This window comes from Mustelus asterias, chromosome 5 (genome assembly GCF_964213995.1).
Source record: "Mustelus asterias chromosome 5, sMusAst1.hap1.1, whole genome shotgun sequence".
NCBI lineage: Eukaryota > Metazoa > Chordata > Chondrichthyes > Carcharhiniformes > Triakidae > Mustelus > Mustelus asterias.
In genome coordinates, this window is record NC_135805.1 from 73,434,098 (window position 1) to 73,459,530 (window position 25,433).

Below are 25,433 nucleotides of genomic sequence, written 5' to 3' on the forward strand. Positions count from 1 at the left end.
CTTGCAAACAAATTTGACTAAGTTCAAATGGAATAATTCATGTAAGCTACTGTTCAGGAGCCAAGTTTATAACACATATGTGCACATACGTATATTGAGAAACTGGGAGCAGAAGAGTATAAAAAACTGCATTTTGTACGAAACAACTTGGCTTTTGCATGAAAACATCCACTCCCATTGTACATAATGCATGAGAAAGTTTTGACATTTATCACATGCTTTTCCGCAACACCAGATGCAGAAAAAAAGATTCCAGAGTGAAGGGTTTTTTTTAACCCAAATAAACTTTTTAACCTTTCAATACAAGAAACTGGGAACTGCTATTCAAAGTAGATGGGGTAAAAGATTTATTTGTTGTGAAATGAGTTGGATAGTCTGAAAGCAGTTCCACATCAATATGAACCCAAGGTCCAAAGCTAGCCCCAAGCTGGAGGGTGCCACTCAGCAAAGCCAAAACTCGCCTCATGCAGAAAACTGAAACATATCATCCATACATCAAAGGATGCTCTCAAGAAAATGTAGGATGAGATGTATTCAGCAACAAGTAAAATGGGAGTGGACATGTTCATGCAAAAGTCATGTTGTTCGTGGCGAGGTGCAATGTTTGACACTTCTCTGCTCCTAGTTTCTCTATGTGTGTATATGTGTTATAAACCTGGCTCTTTAATAGTAGCTAACATGCATTATTCCATTTAGGGATGCTTGAAGCTGATATTGTGAATGTGAAACCTTTAATGAGGACTGTGTCCATGGACCAATTCCACCGCCATTGTATTTCAAATGGGGAAGTGTTCTAATCCCCAATCTTAACGTCACAAGTTTCATCAAAAACATACTTTTAATCAATTTCTGACCAGTTCCATGAAGTACTTTGTACTAAATCCATGATTTTCCTTCAGTTCTGAGATGCGAGACAATGCAGCTGACTGTTACTGATTCATGCAATAAGTGTATTTTAAGAAGGCATGCATTTATCATTGAATAATACAGCCATTTTGAAGCTGTTCTTGCTCCTTCTGCATCACAGAACATTCATAATTTTGCACTAAAGTGTAAGATGCCATTAACTTTCTTGTTCTAATGTTAATGAAGATGGCACAATCATGAAGTATATAACAGGACCTAATAACATGATTCGCATGACAGAACTTAGGGCCCTCTAGACTGTAATTTTTTTCAGTTTACATTTATCTGACAGTAATTACCACTGACCCCTCCTAGTCTTTGGTAATTACTGCTGTGCTGCATCTTCCCTTTATGTAGATTCAAACTGCTATGGAGCTGTGCCAGGCTGAAGCTATCTGGTCACTGGAAACAGACAATATTTCTTTGCTTAACTCACCTTGACTTGTTTGTGGATGCATCATGAATTTATATAAGGGAAGTGATAAATCCTGTTGGTGGTGACTGAGACTCCAACATTGCTCAGCATTACTTTGTTTATCAGTCTTGACCTGGCTCAGTTGAATGAAAGAGTAATCATATTTGCAAAATCTACGAAATATTGAATCATGTTTATTGCACCTCTCTGTACCCTTCTGAAGTATGAATGTGTTAGTCACTGTGCTGCATCTTAAATTAGGAAACTCAGAGTTGGAATGTGATTTTGAAACGTAAGTAATATAGCAAGTCAGATAAAAAATAAATTAATATAACAATGGTAATAAATTGAGCCAACATTTACTTTTTAAGATTGTTTAGACAATGAAGTATGCCTTTGTGTATTGCTCCACAGCATCTAACACAATCACTGAACATTTTGCCATCAATTATGATTAAGTATCCCAATGATTCCCCACATTTCTTTTTTAGGATAAGATCAAAATGAAACCAAAAACAAGATGTATAATTTGTAGTCAGTGGAAAGATCTTCATTTAATCCAGTCCCTTAGACACACACCTTCAAACATTCAGTGTTTCAATACAATTAATAATCTTGAATAAATATAGTTTATTGTTTGGAAAATTGTTGATTATTTCATTTTTGCCCATAGAATCAGGCCTGTAACCCCAAGCTTCCCAAAATCCTTTAGTCAAGTAAATACTTTAGTTTGGAAGGAACCACAAAAGTCAGCTTGCACAGAGCAAGGTCCCACAAACATTAATGTGACAATGATCTAATCACCTGTTTTGGTTATTTTGATTGAGGGATAAATATTGGCCAGCACACCTGCTCACCCTCAAAGTATGCATCATTCAAATGGCAGCGCAACACTCCCTCAATAATGCATTGCAGTATCAGTTTAGCTTTCATACTCATGTCAGAGTGAAACACGAATCAACAATTCTTGTGACTGAGGGGCAGGAGTGCCAGCTTTGATTGAGCCAAAGCTGACACCTTCAATTTGTTAAATTGAAATAAGCTAGTGTTACTATTAGCATTATTCAGTACCTTTTCTACAAGCAAGTATATGTGAGCTACTTTCCAGTATTTCCCAGAAGGACAAAACAGGGAAATAAGAATACTGATCTGAACTGTTTTTTTGTTATTGGGATTTATGAGCATATAGATTAATGCTTAGGCTGAAAAATTGGGCTTCCGTAGTGCTACTAATGCTGGTGCTATGGAAGCCCCTAAGTTTGCAAATGGCATGAGTTGTGCTTCTGAACACTTGCGGTATTCCCACATGATGTCCTATGTTAGGCCACGAGCGAAATTGTGCCGTATATATGCCAGAAGCATCAAGTGTAGTAAGATCGTGTAATCAGCCGTTCTAGCTGATTTGATGCATGTTGCAGAAGCTGTACAGTGTAGATCCAGTGTACATATGTGTTAATTAATCTCAACTGAGCATACACTTAGCTGCATAAGGAACCTCCAACCAGTGCTATTTAAAGGCGCAGGCATCCAATTTGCAGGTACGATGCATGCGCAGTGGCCCCAAACTGTCAACCTCCTGTTTGTTGGCCAGCCCGATTTGCTAGCCAGCCTGGGACCCCCGGAATACTGCCCCTCCAGCCCCCTCCCATGTCCCAATCACGATCCCCACGGCAATTCCCAGGCCAGCCCTGATTCCCCCCCCCCGTCCCGGAGCGCCCCGATGCCCAGGCCCCACCTCCTAGCAGTGGCGATCCCCCCACCCCCTCACTCCAGCAGACCCCCACCCCCACTGAACCCCCCCCCCTTCCGGGTCAGACCACCCCCGGAGGCAGGCCACGCACCCCCAGCAGACCACCCCCCATCCCAGCCCACCCCATTCGCTGCCCACCTTCCATCCCAGACCGATTCCCATGCAGAGTGGCAGCGGGACCCCCACCCCCACCAATCGCTGCTAGGCCCCACCCACAATTGGCCCCACCCCCTTGGCACTGCCCAATGCCTAGTGAGCAATGCCAAGGTGCCCCCGGGCATGGGCACTTTGCCCCTTGGGCAGTGCCAGGAAGCACAGGCTGCCATTGCTAGGGTGCCCATGCCTAGGGAGCACCGCCCGTCGCTCCGGCCCCGATTGCACCCCCTTCATTGCTGCGGGGTCTCCCGCTAGTTCCCCGAACATGGGGAGCTAGTCTGAACCCTGCCCTGAAACGTCCCGATAATTAACAAAAATACATCTTTAAAATAGCTTAAAATCAGATTTAAATGACTTACCTGTCTTCCTGCCGGTTTCCAGGGTGTCTGGCCGGCAACTGTTCGCCGGCTCTGGGAGGCGCGCATGCATTCCCGGCGCATGCGCAAATCCCCTTTCAAGGCCGCAGACGCATGTCTCCCGGCCGGACCCGCCAGAAAAGTGGCGGGACGCAATGGGGAGAAACGCATGATGCTGTGATAGTTAACAGTCATGTTAAACAGATAGGTGATCAAATCACTGCAAGTCGGGGTGAGCGACATATAGCAAGCATTTTCCATCCATCAATGTGAAAGAAGGTGATGGAGGCTCTATTTGTGAAGAGAGACAATTTTATAATTTTCTGCCTAAGTAGAGAGGAGCAGGACGAGTGGGCATATCGATATCTCTGGATAGTGGATTCTCAATGTTGCAGGGCGCAAAGACTTGCAAAGAATATGGAATTAATTAATTGATGCCCAATTTTACTGAACCCTCAACTGACATCCACCCTGGGGAACATAAAATTCAACCCTTAAAACTGCCCTTGGATTATCAAATTTATATAAATTGCTTAGTTATCAGTTGCAAAAGCAGCGGAAATCCATTAAAGTGACATTTTATAACTTCAAGAAGAAATTAACAGGCTAAAGACAAATCAATAAATGCCCATTAGTGAGACCATTTGTTTAAGTACATTAAGTATTTCTATCATAGAATCCCTGCAGTGCAGAAAGAGACCATTGGGCCCATCATGCCTGCCCCGACAACAATCTTACCCAGGTCCTATCCCATAACCCCACATATTTACCCTGCTAATCCTCCTGATACTAAGGGGCAATTGAGCACAGCCAACCTAACCCACACATCTTTGGACTGTGGGAGGAAACCGGAACATCCGGAGGAAACCCACACAGACATGGGGATGGCCTGCACACTCTACATAAACATTTACCCGAGGCTCGATAAAAACAAATTACTGAGGATGCTGGAATCTGAAACCAAAAGAAAAAATGCTGGAAAATCTCAGCAGGTCTGGCAGCATCTGTAAGGAGAGAAAAAGAGCTGATGTTTCGAGTCAGTCCAAATGACTTTGACAAAGGATCATCTGGGCTCGAAATGTCAGCTCTTTTCTCTCCTTACAGATGCTGCCAGACCTGCTGAGGTTTTCCAGCATTTTCTCTTTTGGTTACCCGAGGCAGGAATTGAACCCAGGTCCCTGGAGCTGTGAGACAGCAGTGCTAACCACTGTGCCATCATGCCACACTATTTGCATAGGCATAAATTTGTTTAAAAGTTTTAAAAACAGAAATTGATAAAAGGCAATAATTTACTTAACAAGTGTGTTCTTCTTTGAGTCATTTAGCTCAAACATGTGTTAGATTTTGCCATAAAGCAATTTTCACTGCACAACAATTTATTGGGTTTCTCTGACATATCCCTAATTACATTAGACCAACTTCAAGCTTGTCAGTCTTTGCATTGTGCATAGACTGTGCTACATAGCATCATTTCTCTGGCTCTAAAGCTTATGCAGAAATGCATCAATATGCTTTGGAAGAGACAAGACATCAAAATAACCTGACACATTGCTCACATCACAATAATTTATCTTTATTAAAATGATCCTACAGTGTACATAATTCCTTCATAGCAGAACAACATTCTGCTACTCACGGGGCATGACATAACTGATTTTCCCAAGAGCTTAGATTTTATTACATATCTAATTCATCAATAACAGCTGGCATATGCATCAATCCTCCCTCAGCAAGTTACATTCAGTTATTTCGTATAAGATGCTATTCCAGCTGAGATACACAAGGCTGGAGGTCAATACCTCACCAATAAGCTTACAGAACTGGAAGCACGGTGGCACAGTAGTTAGCACTGCTGCCTCACAGCGCCAGGGACCAGGTTCGATTCCGGCCTTGGTCACTGTCTGTCTGGAGTTTGCCAGTTTCTCCCAGTGTCTGCATGGGTTTCCTCCAGGTGTTCCGGTTCCCTCCCACATTCCAAACATGTGTGGGTTAGGTTGATTAGCCATGCTAAAATTGACCCTCGTGTCAGGGGGATTAGCAGGGCAAATGTGTGGGGTTACAGGGATAGGGCCTGTGTGGGATTGTGGTTGTTACGGACATGATGGGCCAAATGGCCCCGTTCTTTACTGTTGGGATTCTATGATTCTATAATTCTTTGGGGGCGATCTTACCAAAAGAATTCTAAGTTCAGGATGGTATGAAAATGGGAGAGCTTCTGATCCATTTTTTGGGTGAGTTCAAATCTGCTACCTTATGCACTTAGACAAAAAAAGTCCTCAAAAATTATAATATCTGTCATGTACCTTAGCCAACTGCATCTTACTCTCTGGCATAATGGCATTTTATTAGACCACAGGATTCGGAAGCTAACTCCTTTCTTGGCTGACCCCACTTCCCGTGTTGCCAGCCCAAAGTTCAAATGAACACTGTCATGGGTTCCCTTAAAGATCACTGCCAAACCAGGTTAACACATGACTCCACATCTGGACATGCATTCATCTTGTCTGGGTAGTGAATAAACTCTATTCATGAAATGTGATTAAGTGTCCGAGATGTTCTTTCCATCCAAAACTTTACTGATAAATTTTGCATATCCCCAAGATCTAAATATTTTCTTGGAATATGATTTACCAAATGCCTTTTTACCATGATGCTTTGCAGCAAATGGCTGTTGGCTAAAATGAACAATATATCATAAACAATACATTTTTGCATTCAAAATATCAGAATATGTGTTTTAAAATCATAATCATTTGTTTAAATCTCTTACTGCATTCACATGTGTGTAAACTATTCTCTTGTTAGCTTATAAGCTTGTTTTAAAAGTCGTTTAACCCAATGCTGGCAGTTCTGTCAGTGCCTTAATGTCTAAAGGTTTAAAAATCTTACTAACCTATTAGGTTTCCCACTTACACCCCACCTCCATGGCCTGCCCCGATCGTCCCCCTCCCTTCCCCCAACGATCCCTAATGCAGAGTGGCAGTGGGTGCCCCCTTCCTCCCCCCACCACTGATCCCTAATGCAGAGTGCAAAGCAGCCCCCATCCAACCTAGGTCTGGCCCCACCCCCAGGAGGCCCCACCCCTCCAGCCCCTCTCCCTTAGTACTGCCCAGTGCCTGGTGGGCAGTGCCAGGGTGTCTGGTGGGTGGTGCCATGTTGGCAGTGCCAGGCTGCACTGCCAAAGGGCAGTCCCCTTTCCCCTAACCTCCCGGGGGCCCTTAATGGCCTCTGGTTCTACCGGCAAGGCCATCACAACCAGCTTTGATTTTCGCCAGAGAGAACCTCTCCTGGCGAGGCCACAGAGGCAAGTGAGCTCAGACGATTATGTCCCAGGCTCACTAAATCAATGAAAAACAGATTTAAATATAATTTAAGGGAATTATTTGGCCTCACGCCAGAAATGGGCCATCTTACCGGCCATTTGCACTGGATATCCAGTGCCAGTAAGATCGTGAGAGGTGAGAAATCGGGCATAAACCTGATTACTCCTCAGGTTCAAAATCAGATCCTGCATGGACGAGAAGCTGATCAATCTGAGATAACTCCAGGCAAAGACCAAGGTCTCCAAGGACATACTTTGCTATATCCTATTTGCCAATTACTATACACTAGCACAGTGATGTAGTGTGGACCTGTTCTCTAATGCATGCAACAATTTCAGCCTTACAATCAGCATGAAGAAAACAGGCTGGTCCAAAATAGCTCAATATCAAGTCCAAGAATTGCCAAAGCAAGTGTAGACTTCAGCAAATTTAAAACATCAGTCTTGGAATGAAGAGAAGCTATATGTCTATCAAGCTGAAAGCCAATAGAGCAATAGTCCTGTCCACTCTGCTCTATACAAGCGAGACTTGAACTGTGTACTGGTAACATGTCAAGAAGCTCAACCACTTTTACTTAAGCTGCCTTCAGAAACTTCTGAACGTCAGATGGCTGGACACAATACTAGACACTGAGGTGTTCGCCTGTGCTGGCAAGCATTTACATTGAGTTGGACTGATTATACCATCAGAATACTTGACACTTGCTTACCAAAATGAATCTTCTACGGCAAGCTCAAGTCTGAGATTCACTCCCTTGGCAGTCAAAGAAAGTGCAACAAGGGCACTCTGAAGGCTTCACTTAGGAATTTTAATATTGACTTCAAGTCCTGAGAGAACCTCACCCAGATCATAGCACCAATAAAAATTGTGCGACCTCCATTGAAAGCAAGCAGAAAGAAAACACAAGACGAGGAAATCCAGAGGCAAGCAACATGTCCAAAACTCAATCTTCTGCAGTATCCTGCCCAGTTTGCAGCTGAGTTTTCCAGGTGTAAATCATCCTTAGCAGTCACCTACATACCCACCAGAACCCTCCCGAATATCCCAGATAGTGAATATGGTTACTTTGGCTTCAAAAAACAACAAGAAGATGAAAAGGTACAAGGCTAAAAAAGATGCTATTAATGTTAAAGGCAGATAATTATTATTTAATGCTTTATAATTCACTATTAATGGGATTTTAAATAGAGAAAATAAAATGTTGGACTAAATTCACTTCTTCCACATATAAGTCAAACACAATTAATTTGCTACCTTGTTTTGGAGTTAGATTGTGTGATATTAACACATTACCCCATACCTTCCAAGCTCCAGAGCAATGTATCTGGGAGTGGGTGGAGAGGGTGCGGGGGTTGGGGGGGGGGGGGTAAACACAAAGACCCACTGACTAGACCCCCACCTCCAAAAGCTCTCACTATAACTGCAACCCCTCCCCCACTGATTACCCCCCCACTGGCCTCCCAAGCCTCTGACCACTGACCCGCTCCCCCACTGATCACCCAATGATCACCCTCACACCCACTAAATCCTGCCCTCTTACCCGATAAACTTACCTTCTCCCTGGCTTCTTTGTGACTGAACTTATAAACTTTGCTATTTTATGGCAGCAAGTGCCATAGAAAGGGGGGCTTGTCCTCCTTACCTCTGATGCTGCAGCCCTGAACATAAAGTTGTGGGAACCTACTGACTACGCAGATCTCTCTTGGCCTGAGTCAGAAGGTTGGGCAAGATAGGAGTAGCTGAATTTCCAGGTAAGGAACTATGAACGAAATGGCAATCCAACTTAATTGACACTCCATCAGAAGTTACAACTCATTAGATGCATTTATATGCTAATATTGCATAGAACAATTTAACTCATCTGGCTGAAAACTTTGGATTGGATTGAATCACTGGATCACATTTAGAAGCTCTCTTTTACATCAACACAAAAGGGCTGAAAATGATTCTTTGTTGGAGTAACTGGATCATGCAATGGGTTAACAAACAGTCCTTTTACCCCTGGACTTCAGTTCAAATTCAATCTGAGTTATTGAATAGAATCTTCCTTTCTCTAAATGTGTGAAAATTGAATGAAATGGGTTTGAAACAATCAGAAATCAATTTCCAGTTGGTTGCAGGCCGAAGCAGAAAACCGCCTGCAATTTGATACTAAATAGGCACTTCCACTGAAAAGAGGTGGTAAAAATAGCTGTTATGGAAATGGAAATATACCACTGTGATAATTCCCAGAAGTTTAGGCTGAATGGACAGAACTGCCCTCTGTATAGCTTGAAAATTGCTGAATATCTTCTTGCACAAAAGTTTAATGATTTGTCTAAAATTCTTTTCTCCTCAATTTTAACAAAAACAACAGTTCATATGTTTTAATTAGATTAATGGCACTTAAAATAGCAGAGGAATTTGATGCAGACACGTTAAATATCTGAACATTAACATTTCAAGTTTTATGGGGCTGTGCTGTACCTGATTTGGAATTACTGGATGCTTATACAATGGCATAAATTTTCTGATTAGGTTTGAAAGGGTTACTAATCACATAAGTTTAAAAATCATACAAACTGCTATGAAAATAAATGACTTCCTATACGAGCGTAAAGTGATTGTGATTGGTATATGCTAATTACCTGTAATCGAATTTGAAAACTATAATTGCTTATGTACCTTGGAATGCTGCATTCTGGCCAGCTGCAGAATGTGAGCTGTAACATTCAGGGACCTAGCTACAGCCTGCATTTAAAACAGCTGTTTAAGAGAACTCTGTGACTTGGTCTGATTTCTTATAGAGTCATAGAGGTTTACAGCATGGAAACAGGTCCTTTGGCCCAATTTGTCCATGCCGCCCATTATTTTTTTAAACCCCTAACCTAATCCCAGTTGCCCGCATTTGGCCCATATTCCTCTATACCCATCGTACCCATGTAACTATCTAAATACTTTTTAAAAGACAAAATTGTACCCGCCTCTACTACTACCTCTGGCAGCTTGTTCCAGATACCTACCACCCTCTGTGTGAAAAAATTGCCCCTCTGAATACTGTTGTATCTCTCCCCTCTCACCTTAAACCCATGCCCTCTAGTTTTAGACTCCCCTACCTTTGGGAAAAGATATTGACTATCTAGCTGATCTGTGCCCCTCATTGTTTTATAGACCTCTATAAGATCACCCCTCAGCCTCCTATGCTCCAGAGAAAAAAGTCCCAGTCTATCCAGCCTCTCCTTATAACTCAATCCATCAAGTCCTGGTAGCATGCTAGTAAATCTTTTCTGCACTCTTTCTAGTTTAATAATATCCTTTCTATAATAGGGTGACCAGAATTGCACACAGTATTCCAAGTGTGGCCTAACCAATGTCTTGTACAATTTCAACAAGACATTCCAACTCCTGTATTCAATGTTCTGACCGATGAAACCAAGCATGCCGAATGCCTTCTTCACCATTCTGTCTACCTGTGACTCCATTTTCAAGGAGCTATGAACATGTACCCCTAGATCTCTTTGTTCTGTAACTCTCTCCAACACCCTACCATTAACTGAGTAAGTCCTGCCCTGGTTCAATCTACCAAAATGCATCACCTCACATTTGTCTAAATTAAACTCCATCTGCCATTCGTCAGCCCACTGACCCAATTGATCAAGATCTCGTTGCAATTGGAGATAACCTTCTTCACTGTCCACTATGCCACCAATCTTAGTGTCATCTGCAAACTTACTAACCATGCCCCCTATATTCTCATCCAAATCATTAATATAAATGACAAATAACAGTGGACCCAGCACTGATCCCTGAGGCACACCGCTGGTCACAGGTCTCCAGTTTGAAAAACAACTCTCTACAACCACCCTCTGGCTTCTGTCATCAAGCCAATTTTGTGTCCATTTAGATACCTCACCCTGGATCCCGTGAGATTTAATGTCGACAACATCTACTGCACTGCCCTCATCTACCTTCTTGGTTACCCCTTCAAAAAACTCAAATTTGTGAGACAAGATTTTCCACTCACAAAGCCATGCTGATTGTCCCTAATCAGTACTTGCGTCTCTAAATGCCTGTAGATCCTGTCTCTCAGAATACCTTCCAACAATTTACCCACCACAGATGTGAGGCTCACTGGCCTGGAGTTCTCAGGCTTTTCCCTGCAGCCCTTTTTAAACAATGGTACAACATTTGCCACTCTCCAATCTTCAGGCACCTCACCCATGACTATCGATGATTCAAATATCTTGGCTAGGGGACCCGCAATTTCTTCTCTAGCCTCCCACAGTGTCCTGCGATACACTTCATCAGTCCCGGGGATTTATCTACCTTGATGCGCTTTAAGACTTCCAGCACCTCCTTCTCTGTAATATGTACACTCCTCAAGACATCACTATTTATTTCTCCAAGTTCCCTAACATCCATGCTTTTCTCAACAGTAAATACTGATGAGAAATATTCATTTAGGATCTCACCCATCTCTTGTGGATCCGCACATAGATGACCTTGTTATCCTTAAGAGGCCCTACTCTCTCCCTTGTTACTGTTTTGCTCGTTATGTATTTGTAGAAGCTCTTTGGATTCTCCTTTGCCTTATCTGCCAAAACAATCTCGTGTCCCCTTTTTGCCCTCCTGATTTCTCTCTTAACTCTACTCCTACACCCCTCTCTTCAAGGGATTCTTGAACGGTAAAGTTGTGATCAATTAAAAGGCTGACAACAAAACCTGCAACAATTTTCCTTGAAAGCTACAAGGTCCCATCAGGCATTGGTTGCATCATATGTTTGTATTACTTGTCCACCCATTAACATGCTACTTTCCGCATAATGTCATCTTTATTTACAAAATGTGGACAAGTTGTCAGTCATTGTTGAAAGTGTTGGAAGCTCATCTAATGAGGTGGGGGGTGGTTAATAGGGTGTAGGGCAGAGAGGATTGCTGTTGGGTGTTAATATTTAATTAAATAACTATCTATAATTGGTCTTAGTTACATTTAAGGAGATAGTGGGCAGAATTTTCTGTTTTTTGACTAAGTGTCAACTCAAGCAGGAAAAGCAATATGCAGCCCATCAGCTCCACTGCTGGCTTTTCCCACCTGGACCCTTCACAAAAGATATCCCACCTGGACCCTCCATTTACCCTGTGCCTCCAGATTTAAAGTGCCAAACTTCTGTTTTAAAGATTGTTTATAAGCTCCACAACGAACTAATCAATCTGTCAATTGGAGGCATGCTGGTTCCCCCTTCCTGTCCTCCCTTTGAAAATCTTGCCGTGTTCTGGAGGAGTCAAGGAACCAGTGATGCCATTAAAGGTTGTAATTTTCAATATGTGCCTGTGTGACCTCACCTTCATGGGCTTTTGAAAATCCAGCTCATATGCTGAGTATTTTCAGCAACAGTTTTTAATTTAATTTCAAAATTCCCATATCTGCAAAATCTCCAGTATCTTGCAAAATATATCTTTGTTTTTGGAATTCATTTTTCCCTTGTTTTTAATATGCCAGTTATGAATTAACAAAACACTGTGCAACTAATTCTAGAAGTTATTGTAATGTCTCCAAACCGCAACCCCTTTTCCAATTCTTTTCCTAATTGCTCCTTTGAGTCTTTATCCAAATGCCTTGTAATGTGCTTTGCATCCTTCAGTCACTGGTATGTAGTAAGATAGATGTGAATACTTATTTTATGTAAGCATGACTGAAGTTTTGTTGCAGGCATGGAAATTATAGCCTTTAGGCTTCACCACACTTAATGTTACTTTGATTGCTTCCCTACCCACTTCAGTCTGCCCTGACTTTTTGAAAGCTTCATTTTACCACTCTGTCAAAAAAATTGAATTGCTTTCTTCTTTTAAAAAACACTGGATGAATATTATAGGACAAACTATAATAACCCTTAATGTTGCTTTCCAGATCAAGGATAATTTCCTATTTCACATGTCTTTTGGTCATCAAATATCTGCAAGTAATTGCTTTAAACTTAAGGGTAGTATATTAATGACTCTTCAACTTCATTGAATCATCCTGATCTCACTTAAGCATTAAGTTCCTCCATTTCCAATCACATGTTCATTTTGTGGTGTAGCTGCTAACATCTAAGTCATTACAAGTTATTTTAATTGTATCAAAACCATTTAATAGTTTACAGTTTTTCATGAATTATAGTAATTATAGTAGATCTGTAATCTGCAATATATTAGGCACTTCCCACTGTTGATTTTCTTTGGTAGGAAAATATATTTGGCCAAATAAATATATGAATTTTAATAAACTGTTATGGGATAGTTACTCGAATTGTTGAAAGAATGCAGTTTGTATTATGAGTATCTACTGGAAAATGCTCATCAGTCTTTTAGATTTGATGATAATTAACTGCTTATAGAACCTAGTTTAGTTAACCGGGTATGTTAAGTTTCCTTGGCTGGGTGGTTGAACCAAGTGGCATATTCCATTGATCAATATTTTAGTCTTGTACTTAAACAGAACATTTGAAGTGTATCATGTGTTGTGGTAAATACACCTTTGAATGAAAGTCTAAGGGAGTGATCTTACCGGCTTGCCATGCCAGTCGATCGCATGACAAGCCGATAAGATTGGGCAAGAGGCGAATAATCGGGCTCACAACTGTTTTTCTTTCGAGGGACATGGGCGTCGCTGGCTGGCCAACATTTATTGCCTCTCCCTAGTTGCCCCTGAGAAGGTGATGGTGAGCTACCTTCTTGAATTGCTGCAATCCATGTGCTTTGGGTTGACCCACAGTGCTGTTAGGAGGGAATTCCAGGATTTTGATCCAGCAAAGGAATGGCAATATATTTCCAAGTCAGGATGGTGAGTGGCTTGGAGGGGAACTTGCAGGTGGAGGTGTTTCCATGTATCAGCTGCCCTTGTCCTTCTAGATGGAAGTGGTCGAGGGTTTGGAAGGTGCTGTCGAATGATCTTTGGTGAGCTGCTTCTGTGCAACTTATAGATAGTACACAGCATTAACTGCTGCCACTGAGGGTCGGAGGTGGGGGGAATGGATGTTGTAGATGTGGTGCCAATCAAGTGGGCTGCTTCATCCTGGATAGTGTCAGCTTCTTGAGTGTTGCTGGAGTTGCAACCATCCAGACAAGTGGGGAGTATTCCATCACACTCCTGACTTGTGCCTTGTAGATGGTGGATAGGCTTTGGGGAGTCAGGAGGTGAGTTACTCGCTGCAGTATTCGTAGCCTCTGACTACTCTTGTAGCCACTGTGTTTATGTGGCGAGTCCAGTTGGGTTTCTGGTCAATAGTAGCCCCAAGAATGTTGAGAGCGGGGGGAATTCAGTGATGGTAACACCATTGAATGTCAAGAGGCAGTGGTTAGAGTGTCTCTTATTGTTTAAAAGCATAATCCTCCACCATTTTCGCCAACTCCAAATGATGCCACTACCAAACACATCTTCCCTTCACTCCCTCTGTCAGCATTCCACAGAGACCGGTCCCACCGGAATAACCTAGTCCACTCCTCCACTATACCCAACACCTCTCCTGTCACTCATGGCACCTTCCCATGCAATCGCAGAAGGTGTAACACCTGCCCCTTTACCTCTTCCATGCTTATCATCCAAGGTCCAAAACACTCATTCCAGGTTAAGCAGCGTGTCACTTGCACCTCTTTCAATTTGGTCTATTGCATTCACTGCTCCCAATGTGGTCTCCTCTATATCGGAGAGACCAAGCATAGACTGGGTGCTCGCTTTGCTGAGCACCTCCAGTCTGTGCACAATCAGGACTCTAACCTTCCCATTGCTTGCCATTTTAACACTCGATCCTGCTCCCATGCCCATATGTCTGTCCTTGGCCTGCTGCAATGTTCCAGTGAAGCTCAAGGCAAACTGGAGGAACAGCATCTCATCTTCCGGCTGGGCACTTGACAGCCTTCCGGTCTCAACATAGAATTCAACAACTTCAGAAGATTTGCTCTACCCCACCTCGACCCCTTTGTTTTCATTTTATTTTATTTTTAACTGTTCTCTACCTTTTATTATTTTATTGTCTTTCTTCATTTTTCTTCTCCACCCCCCCACTCTTTCCCCCTACTTTATCCCCCTTTTCCTTACCTTTCCCGCCTTTGCTTCCCCTTTTCCTCTTTTTCTAAATTTTACCTCTCTCCCACTCATCTCCCCCCTCCCCTCACATCTTCATCTGTCACAGCTTACCCTCTGATTTCAGCTTCTCTGCCATTTGGTCATTCACACCTTCCATTCTCTCTATGGACTGCCATTAGCAGCCTTTCCCCTGGTTTCTGTGGCTATGACTCATCTTTCATTCCCTCACCCTGCAATATAAATATCTCCCACATTCTGTGCCTTTTAGCTTTGACGAAGGGTAATCTGAATTCAACATTAGCTCTTTTCTCTCCTGACAGATGGCCTTTTGGCTAAGATCAAGTGTGGTCTGCTGATGCTGCACTTGGTTGAGGTTATTGGGTTGCATTTAAGCTTCATTTTCATGTGAAGCAATTTTTAAAAGCGGCATCTCGGCCTTTTGGCTAAGATGCAAATGAGATCAAGCCTTGGAGGAGGAAACCTCCGCCTACTCCAATCAGCTTGGCTCATGTAGATCAGGCCCAAGACAGGGTAGGGGTTGCATACCCTGTCTTGTCAGCCTGGATCGGAAATGTCTCAACTTGTTGAGACTCTGAATTGGACTTGATTTGATTGAATTGGAAAGGTATATAAAAAAAATATTTTCTCTCCTGACAGATGCTGCCAGACCTGCTGAGATTTTCCAGCTTTTTCTCTTTTGTCTCTTATTGGTGATGGTCATTGCCAGGCATTTGTGTGGCACGAATGTTACTTGCCACTTGTCAGCCCAAGCCTGGATATTGAGAGTAATGGATACATTTTCTGTGCCATTGCTTAGCTGAGTGCTCTAGGTTATTTTCACTCTCATACTTCAGATCCATCTCACGGTTGAATCCCAAATCCCCATGGTCATCTTAGCATTAAGATTCAGGTTAGCTTTCAGTTGCATGTCCAGGAAAACAAAGCAGAAAATCCTATTCAGTTAGTTACTTTTAGCTACTGGATTTAATGTGGTCACTTCAAAAGATGTCTCTCATTTTCAAGGACTGAATGGAACTTTGTTTTTACTACTACAGTATCATCCTTGCTCTGAAGCAAATATTGATAAAAATGTAGGGCTGGATTTCCATCAAGAAGGTGAGTAGGTCGTCAGGAAGTCCCCCAACCTAGCAGACCAATCTCCTTTAAAAAGGTCCCCACTGCCATACTTTCATGTCGGGGAGGCAGGTGCCAGTCACCTCTGGCGGCAGCTCAGGGGCAGCCATGGAGACATGCAAGTGCTGAGGCAGGCTGGCTAAAAGCCAAGTTCGGTTCTGTCAGAGTTAGGCTCTGGGTTTTAAAGGCTGTTAAGCCCTCTAACCCTTACCCCTCCCACCTAAGGCTGGAATCCTCCAGTGTCGTATGCCCCACCACCACACTCCATTCAACTGCAGTGGGACCGGGGAATCGCAGCCGCGGGCCTCACTATGAATGCTTGACTGAGTTTGATAAGTGCCACATCAAAGGCAGGTTGAGTGATCTGGCAGATGGTGCATAATGTGGAATAATGTGGTTCACTTTGACAGGTGGAATAAAAGAGCAGAGTATTGCTTGAACTGAAAACAATTGCAGAATTTTGAGGTGCAATTTTGGCCTCCTTATTTAAGGAAGGATGTACATGCGGTTCAGAGGAGGTTTGCTAAATTGATACCTAGAATGAACAAGTTGCCTTATGAAGAAAGGTTTGACAGGCTGGACTTGTTTTCACTGGAGTTCAGAAGAATGAGGAGTGACTTAATTGAAGTATACAAGATCCTAAACAGTCTTGACAAGGTGGACATTGGAAAGGGTGTTTTCGCTTGTGGGTGATTCCAGAATTAGGGGGCATTATTTTAAAATTAAGGATTACCCTTTTTGGACAGAAACGAGGAGAACTTTTTCCTTTGAGGGTTGTACAGCTTTGGAACTCTGTCACAGAAAGCAGTGGGAGGCAGGGTCATTGAATATTTTTAAGGCGGAGGCAGAAAGATTCTTGTTAGGCAAGGGAATCAAAAGTTGTCAGCAGCAAATGGGAATGTGGAATTCGAAACACTAACAGGCTCAAGGGGCCGAAGGCCTACTTATGCTCTTATTTCATATGTAGTTCCAAGACTCACTAATAGAATCAGGTCTCCACGGGTCTGTTTGTTCACACAGGCTGAAGAGGAGTGTCAGCTTTGATTGACATCTTTATGAGGTTATAATAAGTTATACTTCCTTAGATGTAGTTTTCAATATCTCTATGTTTATTTAAGCAAGATTATAAGGTATGAAGAGGGGTAAATCTGTTACTGATACTATAGTTGAGTGTGTCTTATTGATACTTTTCATAAGGTTGTAAGAGCAGCAGTTTTTTTGAAAGGAGATTTTTGATTTTTTTTCATGAACATTTAAAAGAATTGCCACTGTTCTATGGCATATTAGTTCTGTTCATAGTCTATATTCGTTGAGGAAGTCTGAAGGATATGGGGGGATATGGCAGGGACATGCAAGCATGGAAGATGCAAGAGAGCATGGATGGGGCATGGAGGATTTGAGGGTACATGGTTGAGACCTTTTAAACTTACCTGCCAAAAGGTTCCTGAATCCTCTGAGGTGCTATGAACCATATAGAATCATAGAAACCCTCCAGTGCAGAAAGAGGCCATTTGGCCCATCGAGTCTGCACCGACCACAATCCCACCCAGGCCCTACTCCCTTATCCCTACATATTTACCCGCCAATCTTCTAACCTACGCATCTCAGGACACGAAGGGACAATTTTAGCATGGCCAATTAACCTACCCCCCCGCACATCTTTGGACTGTGGGAGGAAACCGGCGCATCCGGAGGAAACCCACGCATGTCCTCCCAAAATTGGCCCGACTATAAAAATAGGAGGGCATCTAAAAAAACCATCCCCTCAATGGTGCAGGTAAGGTTTGGCTTGCTAACCACACCTTTATCCTGGTGTCATAAAGATCCCACACACCAGGAATGGGAATGGAATCCCAGAATTTGATCCCACCTTTTTTAGACTCCCCTTGTCTCCATTCTGACATGAATAGAGACATGAAAATCTGTGTCGTACTGTTTATTTATATACAATATTTGTTTGGATATCTTTGTAGCTGGGAATATGCACATAAAGGTTTAAAGTGTGTCACACAGGCTGAAGAACTGCCATGGTTTGATCTTTTTTTTAAATAGTTTTATTAGTGTCACAAGTAGGCTTGCCTTAACACAGCAATTAGTTTTCTGTGAAAATCCACCAGTCACCACACTCTGGCACCTGTTTGAGGACACTGAGGGAGAATTTAGCATGGCCAACGCACCTAACCAGCATGTCTTTTGGACTGTGGGAGGAAACTGAAGCACCCAGAGGAAACCCACGCAGATGTGGGGAGAATTAGCAGACTCTGCACAGACAGTGACCCAAGCCAGAAATTGAACCTGGGTCCCTGGCACTGTGGGGCAGCAGTGCTAACCACTGCACTGCCGTGCTGCCCTTTGCATTTTGTGCAAAGTGGAGACAATTTGTTTATTGTTTAATAACAATATGGGTATTTATTACTCAAAGAGCATTATTACACAAACGCACTCTGTAGCATCTTGTTGCATCGGTATTCATGATTACATTTCAAATATAGATAATCAGTTGATATACTGGCCTGGCACCTTTATGTGGATCAAAAGATCAGCTAGCCCGAGATAGTGAGTTTGATTAGCAGATGCACCTGACGTTACTGAGATGGGGACAGGGTCTTTGACAGGCTGTAGTATTTTTTGATAAGACAGCTGGTGGCCAGGGGTCTCCTATTAGAGGTTTATATTAGGCTTTTGTGTGTCAGTTTGCAATCAGATCTTCAATCCTGCAAACAATAGCCTGAGGGCTTAAATTTTGAGTGGCAAGCAACTGTACTTGTTTTCAGGTTATAGCATTTCACAATGTAAGAGGTGAGCTGATGTTTTAAAGTCATGCCATATTTAGATATAGTTTGTACTAACTCTTTCAATTGGTTTAAAGTTAGGCCACCTGCTTTACTTCCCCACCTTCATGGCTCAAGTCATGTAACCAGTAACTGAAAACATGTTCATTCTTTGTACGCAATGTTATGTTACATGAATTAAAAGTATAAACGACATTCCCATAAACCATGTTGCAACTTCATTATGGCTAGTCGGCCTTCTCATGTTGTTATCACGCACATAGGCTAGAATTTTATGCTCCTCCACCAGTGGGTCGGGGTAGCATGAAATTGAAAGGATAGGATTCACTACGGGTTTCCACCCCACTGTACCCGCACAGTGATTTTACACTGGTGTAGGAAAGGCCTTGGGCGTGAAGACCACTCTTGCCCCAATTGAGGTCCTTAAGTGGCCAATTGTTCACTGTTTTCCACCCAGCCTCAATTCTTAGGCTAGCAGGAGGATTGAACTTGCTTGGGGGAAGACCAAAAATCAACAGGGTTAGATCTTGGGCGGAGTGCATCCATTGGAAACCTCCTTCAGAAATCAGGTACCACCCCTTATTAAGGTCTGGTGGCTTTGGGAGCTCCCTCTCTGCATGGAATGTTCCCCTTTGCACACACACTCCCCCCTCCCACAGGCCTTCAATGTCCTCACTGCCCTGAGATCCCTTGAACTTACCCTGTTCCTCCAGTAACTGGACTAAGGCTCCAATTCCTCTTGTATTTCTTCTTCTGTCTACTGCAGCGCTGTTGCTGCAGGGATTGGAGAGCTGCTGGCCATGCAGACTGGCTGGCAGCTCTGCAAGGTGGGACTTCCTCCAAAGTGAGAGGCAGAAGTCCTTTCTGCAGCCACTTAAACACTCAATCAAGCACAAAATAGCTTTGGGGCACTTGGAGTCGTCGGGGATGTGTTCCCTGCTGACTCTTCAGGTGGTGGGAAGCAAGACCCTCCCATGCGATTAATTCAGGCCAAGGAGACTCACCATGCATTTCCTGAAGGCCAATACTACTATGATCAAGTAGTGTCTCTTGGGGTGAAATAGAAAAGATAATCAAAGAAATTGCCTTAAATGGCTTACTTTATTGATTATACTTAAATGATCAATATGCTAGAAAATTATTCTAATTTATCACTATAGGGAGAGATTCATACTGAGATCTTTTAAGAGGCCTTGAGTGTGACTTTAATCCAAAAAGGGATACATTGAACACTTCAGACCAGCAGGCAACTAAGTTCTTATCAGTAAGTCAGTTCTCTCAATACTGACAGCTTTGAGTTTTTCTTAAGATGTCTCACAACTGCAGTTGCTTCAGAGTGCAACACGATCTATCAGAAAACCTGAATTTATTGCACTTTCCATGATGGCCATTTGAAATGTTTGCAATCCTCCCACTGACATTTTATGAATAATATATATTTTGGCAAAAAAAAATTGCTAGCAGCCTGTGCTTACCTGTTTACTACCTCACAATCAGCAGGCAAGAACTTAGGCTAATCTATTTAAGTGCAGTTAGTATAAGATTCCAAAATGTTAGTCCAATTAATATAAAATCTTAAAATTAGTGTATTATCAAAATCTTACAGCTTTCTTCATAGCTCATATCAAAGAGGATAAAGCAATGTAGGAATTTTTGTTTCATATAATTTATTTTTTAATCACTAATGCCTGGGTCTCAGACTGATGGGTACATTTGTAGTGGAAATCCTTCCACTTAATTCCTTGCACAGCAAAGTAAAAGAAGGATCAAAAGTCTTGGTGTGAAGCTACTCTTGTTTGAAGCTACAAACAAGGTGAAATTTCATCCAGGAGGATGGAATTCTGATAGAGATACGGTGGGAGAGTCAAAATTTAGGACAGGATCTGAAATTTGGGACCAAGGAAATCTTTGGCCTACTTGAGTTAAATTAACAGTTTGATTTGATTTATTATTACCATATGTATTGGGATACAGTGAAAAGTGTTGTTTCTTGTGCACTATTTGAGGCCATTTCTGGTGGAGCTCCTGGCCCACCTTTGGAATAGTACCAGATGCAACCCAATGGGAATAGTTGGGTTTATACCTGCTAAGAACAGGTTCAGATTCTGAGCTTAGTGAAGGCCCTAATACTAGATTTACTATTTTAGGATAACATGAAGTGTACTGAACAGAAAAAAAAAATGTTTGGGAAGCAAGCCCTTGAACCCAGCCTCGATCACTATATCAGCCCTGCAGCCACCAGTGATGGGGATGAAAGACCCAATTTGAGCAAGTGTATCTCTGTTGGCTATATGCCAGTTCCTACTAAGACCTGTAACAAAGGATCTCCTGAAACAGAGAGGTCTTCTCCCAGGTTCCAGCATCCCTCTCCCTTTAACTTGTCCTTCAGCTCCTCAAGCTTGTTTTGCCATTCAGTTACACCATGGCTGATCTAAATTTCAACCCATTTACCACCACTAAATAAACTTTGCTACCTTTACATAACAAAAATGTAGCCATTCTAATCTGTGTATTTTGCCATTTTCTTCTTGAAACATTGTAAAATTTGTCCTCTTAGAACAAATTTTCCAAAGAATGTAAGCAACAGAGTTTTGTCTTGTATAAAAGCAAAAGCTGCAGATGCTGGAAATCTGAAATAAAAACAGGAAATTCTGGAAAAAAGATCAGCAGGTCTGGCAGTATCTGTGGAGAGAGAAACAGAGTTAACATTTCAAGTCTGTGTGACACTTCAGAATAGTCTTATGGTCAACTGAGAATTTACTAATAGCCAATGTTCACTACTTTGTATCACAGGATGCATTACATTTCAATAGCTTTATAAGCCTATCATCTTTTTCTGCCACAGGATACTGACCTGATTATGACCTTTAACATTTCTATGCATCGCTCTTGGTGGATGGAGAATGGACCAGGATGTGCGGTGGCAACTATAACTGATACTCCAGAATGGGTACCAGAGGATCATCGCTACATTTACATCAGAGGGTGCCTGCTAGAATACCAGTATATAGAAGTGGCACATAGTTCACTACAAGTTATCCTTGCAGTAAGTACCCATTGCCTTTCAGTAGTCCACGTCATGTAATTTATAAAGTGGCAGTGAATTCCTGTAGATGTTCTCCCACTTATCCTCTGTAAATTTGGCAAAAGAGTCACTGAAACCTTAAAAACAATGTATGCTCCATTTACCGCATTTTAAGAGTGTTTCTGAAGATTTTTCACCAAAGTTACACTGGATGTGATGCCAGCCTGACCAGCAGCCAGCTGCTGTGGGTCAACTAAGTAGGGTCATTGTGGGACTTCTGCTCTGACTTGGGAGAAAGCCCCGCCTTTAGGAACTGCTGTTGGGCAGCTCCATCAGCCTCAGCAAGTGCCAAGAGCACATTAGTGCTGGGACTCCAACAAGCAAGCTGAAGAAGGCCCAATAGATCCCCAGAAATACACAAGTCTGTGACCTCCAGCAGATAAGAAAGGGTGTAGGGGATGTGGGTCGTGGGTTTAAGACAGAAAGTGGATAGGAAAAAATAGGAATTTGTAACTTAGTGGGGCCAATCTCCAATATATAAAGGGCAGCTCCCAAAGGTAGAACGCTCTCCCCTCGCCCCTCCCACTTTTCCTTCCCAGACTTTGAAGAATTTATTTTAAAAATCAGGCTGTCCATTCCCAAGCAACTGATCATGCCAACCGTTTCAGAATGCTAACAGCATATTATCAGGGACAATTGGCTTGGTAACAAGATAATTGACCTTTGATTACCTATTAAAATGGCAGGAGGGCAGCTGACTTTGGCACCTGCCCACCCCTCCAATATTATGGGAGTGAGCTTTGGGATGAATGGGAAAATGGTGAGGTGGGCATCCTGCCTATTTTATGTGTCAGAGTAGGCTACCTCCCAACAGAAATGGGGACCACCTGGATCCAGGCTGGCATCAATGTCTGGAACTTTGAAGAGGAAGCAAGTAATAAGAACAAAGAAAAGTACAGCACAGGAACAGGCCCTTTGGCCCTCCAAGCCTGCGTCGATCATGATGCCTGCCTAAGTTAAAACCATATGCACTTACGGAGTCCGTATCCTTCCACTCCCAACCTATTCATGTATTCATCTACTTGCCCATTAAATGCCGCTATCGTACCTGCCCCAACCACCTCCCCAGGCAGCACGTTCCAGACATTCACCACCCTCTGTGTAAAAACACTTGCCTCGCATATCTCCTCTAAACTTTTCCCCACACACCTTAAACTATGTCACCTAGTACTTGACTTTTCTACCCTAGGAAAGTGGCATGAACTCTGTCCATGCCGCTTATAATCTTAGACCTCTATCAGGTCACCCCACAACCTCCGTCGTTCCAGTGAGAACAAACCAATTTTATCCAACTTCTCCTCATAGCTAATACCCTCCAGACCAGGCAACATCCTGGTAAACCTTTTCTGTACCCTTTCCAAAGCATCCACATCCTTCTGGTAGTGTGGCAACCAGAATTGTACACAATACTCCAAATGGGGCCTAACTAAGGTTCTACACAGCTGCAGCATGACCCACCAATTTTTATACTCAATGCTCCGACCAATGAAGGCAAGCATGCTGTATGCTTTCTTGACTGCCTTATCCACTTGTGTTGCCATTTTCAGTGATCAGTGGACAAGTACGCCCAGATCTCTCTGCCTGTCAATACTCCTAAAGGTTCTACCATTTACTATATCATTCCTACATGCATTGGACCTTCCAAAATGCATTATCTCACACTTGTCCGGATTAAACTAAATTTGCCATTTCTCCGCCCAAGTCTCCAACTGGTCTATACCTTGCTGTATCCTCTGACAATCCTCTTCACTATCTGCAACTCCACCAATTTTTGTGTCGTCTGCGAACTTACTAATCAGACCAGCTACATTTTCCTTCAGATCATTTATATATACTACGAACAACAAAGGTCCCAGAACTGATCCCTGTGGAACACCGTTAGTCACAGCCTTCCATTCAGAAAGGCACCCCTCTACTGCTACTCTGTCTTCTATGGCCAAACCAGTTCTATATCCATCTTGCCAGCTCTCCTCTGCTCCCCGTGTGGCTTCACCTTTCGTACTAGTCTACCATGAGGTACCTTGTCAAAATATTTGACAAATTATTTTAATAGTGTGATCCTCTACCAAGGAGAAAGCAGGTATAGAATGAAGTTTTCTGCAGTGGATGCGGACATCAACATAACCCTGGGCTGGCCACTTATGTCATTGTTTGTGATCTTTAGTATAAAACAGGTTCACCAGGTGTAGGGGACTCACCTGGTGATCCATCAGAGACACGGTAATTAGGTGACCTTCCCTTGACACTGCATTCTCTGGCAGTTTAAACAGCACTGGTCACTGGTGGGGATGATCCCGGTATATTTGGCCAGAGTGTTGCCCAAGCCAAACTTTTTCTTATATTGTATTCAGGAATGGTAGAGAACAGCCTCTGTGTAAATGGGAGCAGTATTCAAGTACTGGAATTACAAAGTCATAATAGGGAGTTAAGAATTGCTGAGGACAAAATAAATCCTTGGAACAGAAAGGTTTCTTGGAGGTACGGGAGTTCCATTTGAGTTGTGAGAGGATTAAAGACGAGGCATCAAATGTTCAAGCTGGTCGTCATGGTCACAATTATGAAGATACTGTTGCTCTATTACAAGGATGCATCATTTATTTGGATGATTTTCTGGTTTAAAGACATTTCAATAATTCGGCTCCCTAATCTCTGCTACAGAGGGTATATAACGATTGCCTGTGGTGTGCTTAAGCCTGCACAGATGAGTAAAACATTTTGTAACTTTAAAAAGGACTCCTTGATCACTACAACCTTGTTTGATTTTATCCGCTTTCTGGTTCTTTCATCTTTACATATCTTTTCCACAGTTCATAACATCAGGCAAACCTTTAAAAAGTACAATGATGGAAATGATTTCAAATGACATTTTTCCATCACTCAGGTAGTATTTTGACTCTCTTGCCAATATTTTTGTGGACCTACTTTACTGCAACCTCCCTCCAATATTCCAGCTACAGTCCAATATTTCTACTGAGAAATCCTAAAAGTAAAAAGACCAAGTGTATAGCTGGTAGAGGGGCACAGGAAAGGTTCTGCTGCAATCTACTGGAGCTATGATAGTTACCTCATATAATTCCAGGGTAAAATTCAACAGCTACTTTGACAAGGGAGAGGGTGGGTATATCAGGTAAGTAAGCAGGTAGAATGGTGGGGAAGGTGGCGGGAGGGGGTGGGATAGGTAGAATCTGTCAGAGGGAGGGTAGAATGAGTTGGGTGGATAGCTGTGAGGTGGACAGATGGTGGGGAAAATAGTCAGAGGGTTGAGAGTGTTATTGGAGGAAAGTCGGGAGTTGGGGGTAGTCGGGGTGGAGAGGGTAGTCTGAGGGTAGTTGGGCATTCAGGAGAGGAGTCAGGTGTTAGTTGGGAGGGTAATCAGAGAATAGGGGTAGTTAGGTGATGGGGTACAGATTTGGGGTATTGGGGCATAGTCAGAGATTAAGGTAGTCAGCGGAGTGGGGTCACTATTATTGTT

The 25,433-nt window shown here is 42.6% G+C and overlaps 1 protein-coding gene across 1 annotated transcript in view; it reads left to right on the top strand.

Moving 5' to 3' along the window:
* Nucleotides 1–25,433, top strand: part of nkain2 (sodium/potassium transporting ATPase interacting 2) — a 452,545-nt gene that overhangs the window by 329,393 nt on the left and 97,719 nt on the right. Inside the window, exon 4 of the mRNA XM_078212808.1 lies at nt 21,722–21,922. Within this exon, the coding sequence (XP_078068934.1) occupies nt 21,722–21,922 (201 nt within the window). The remainder of the gene's footprint in view (nt 1–21,721; nt 21,923–25,433) is intronic.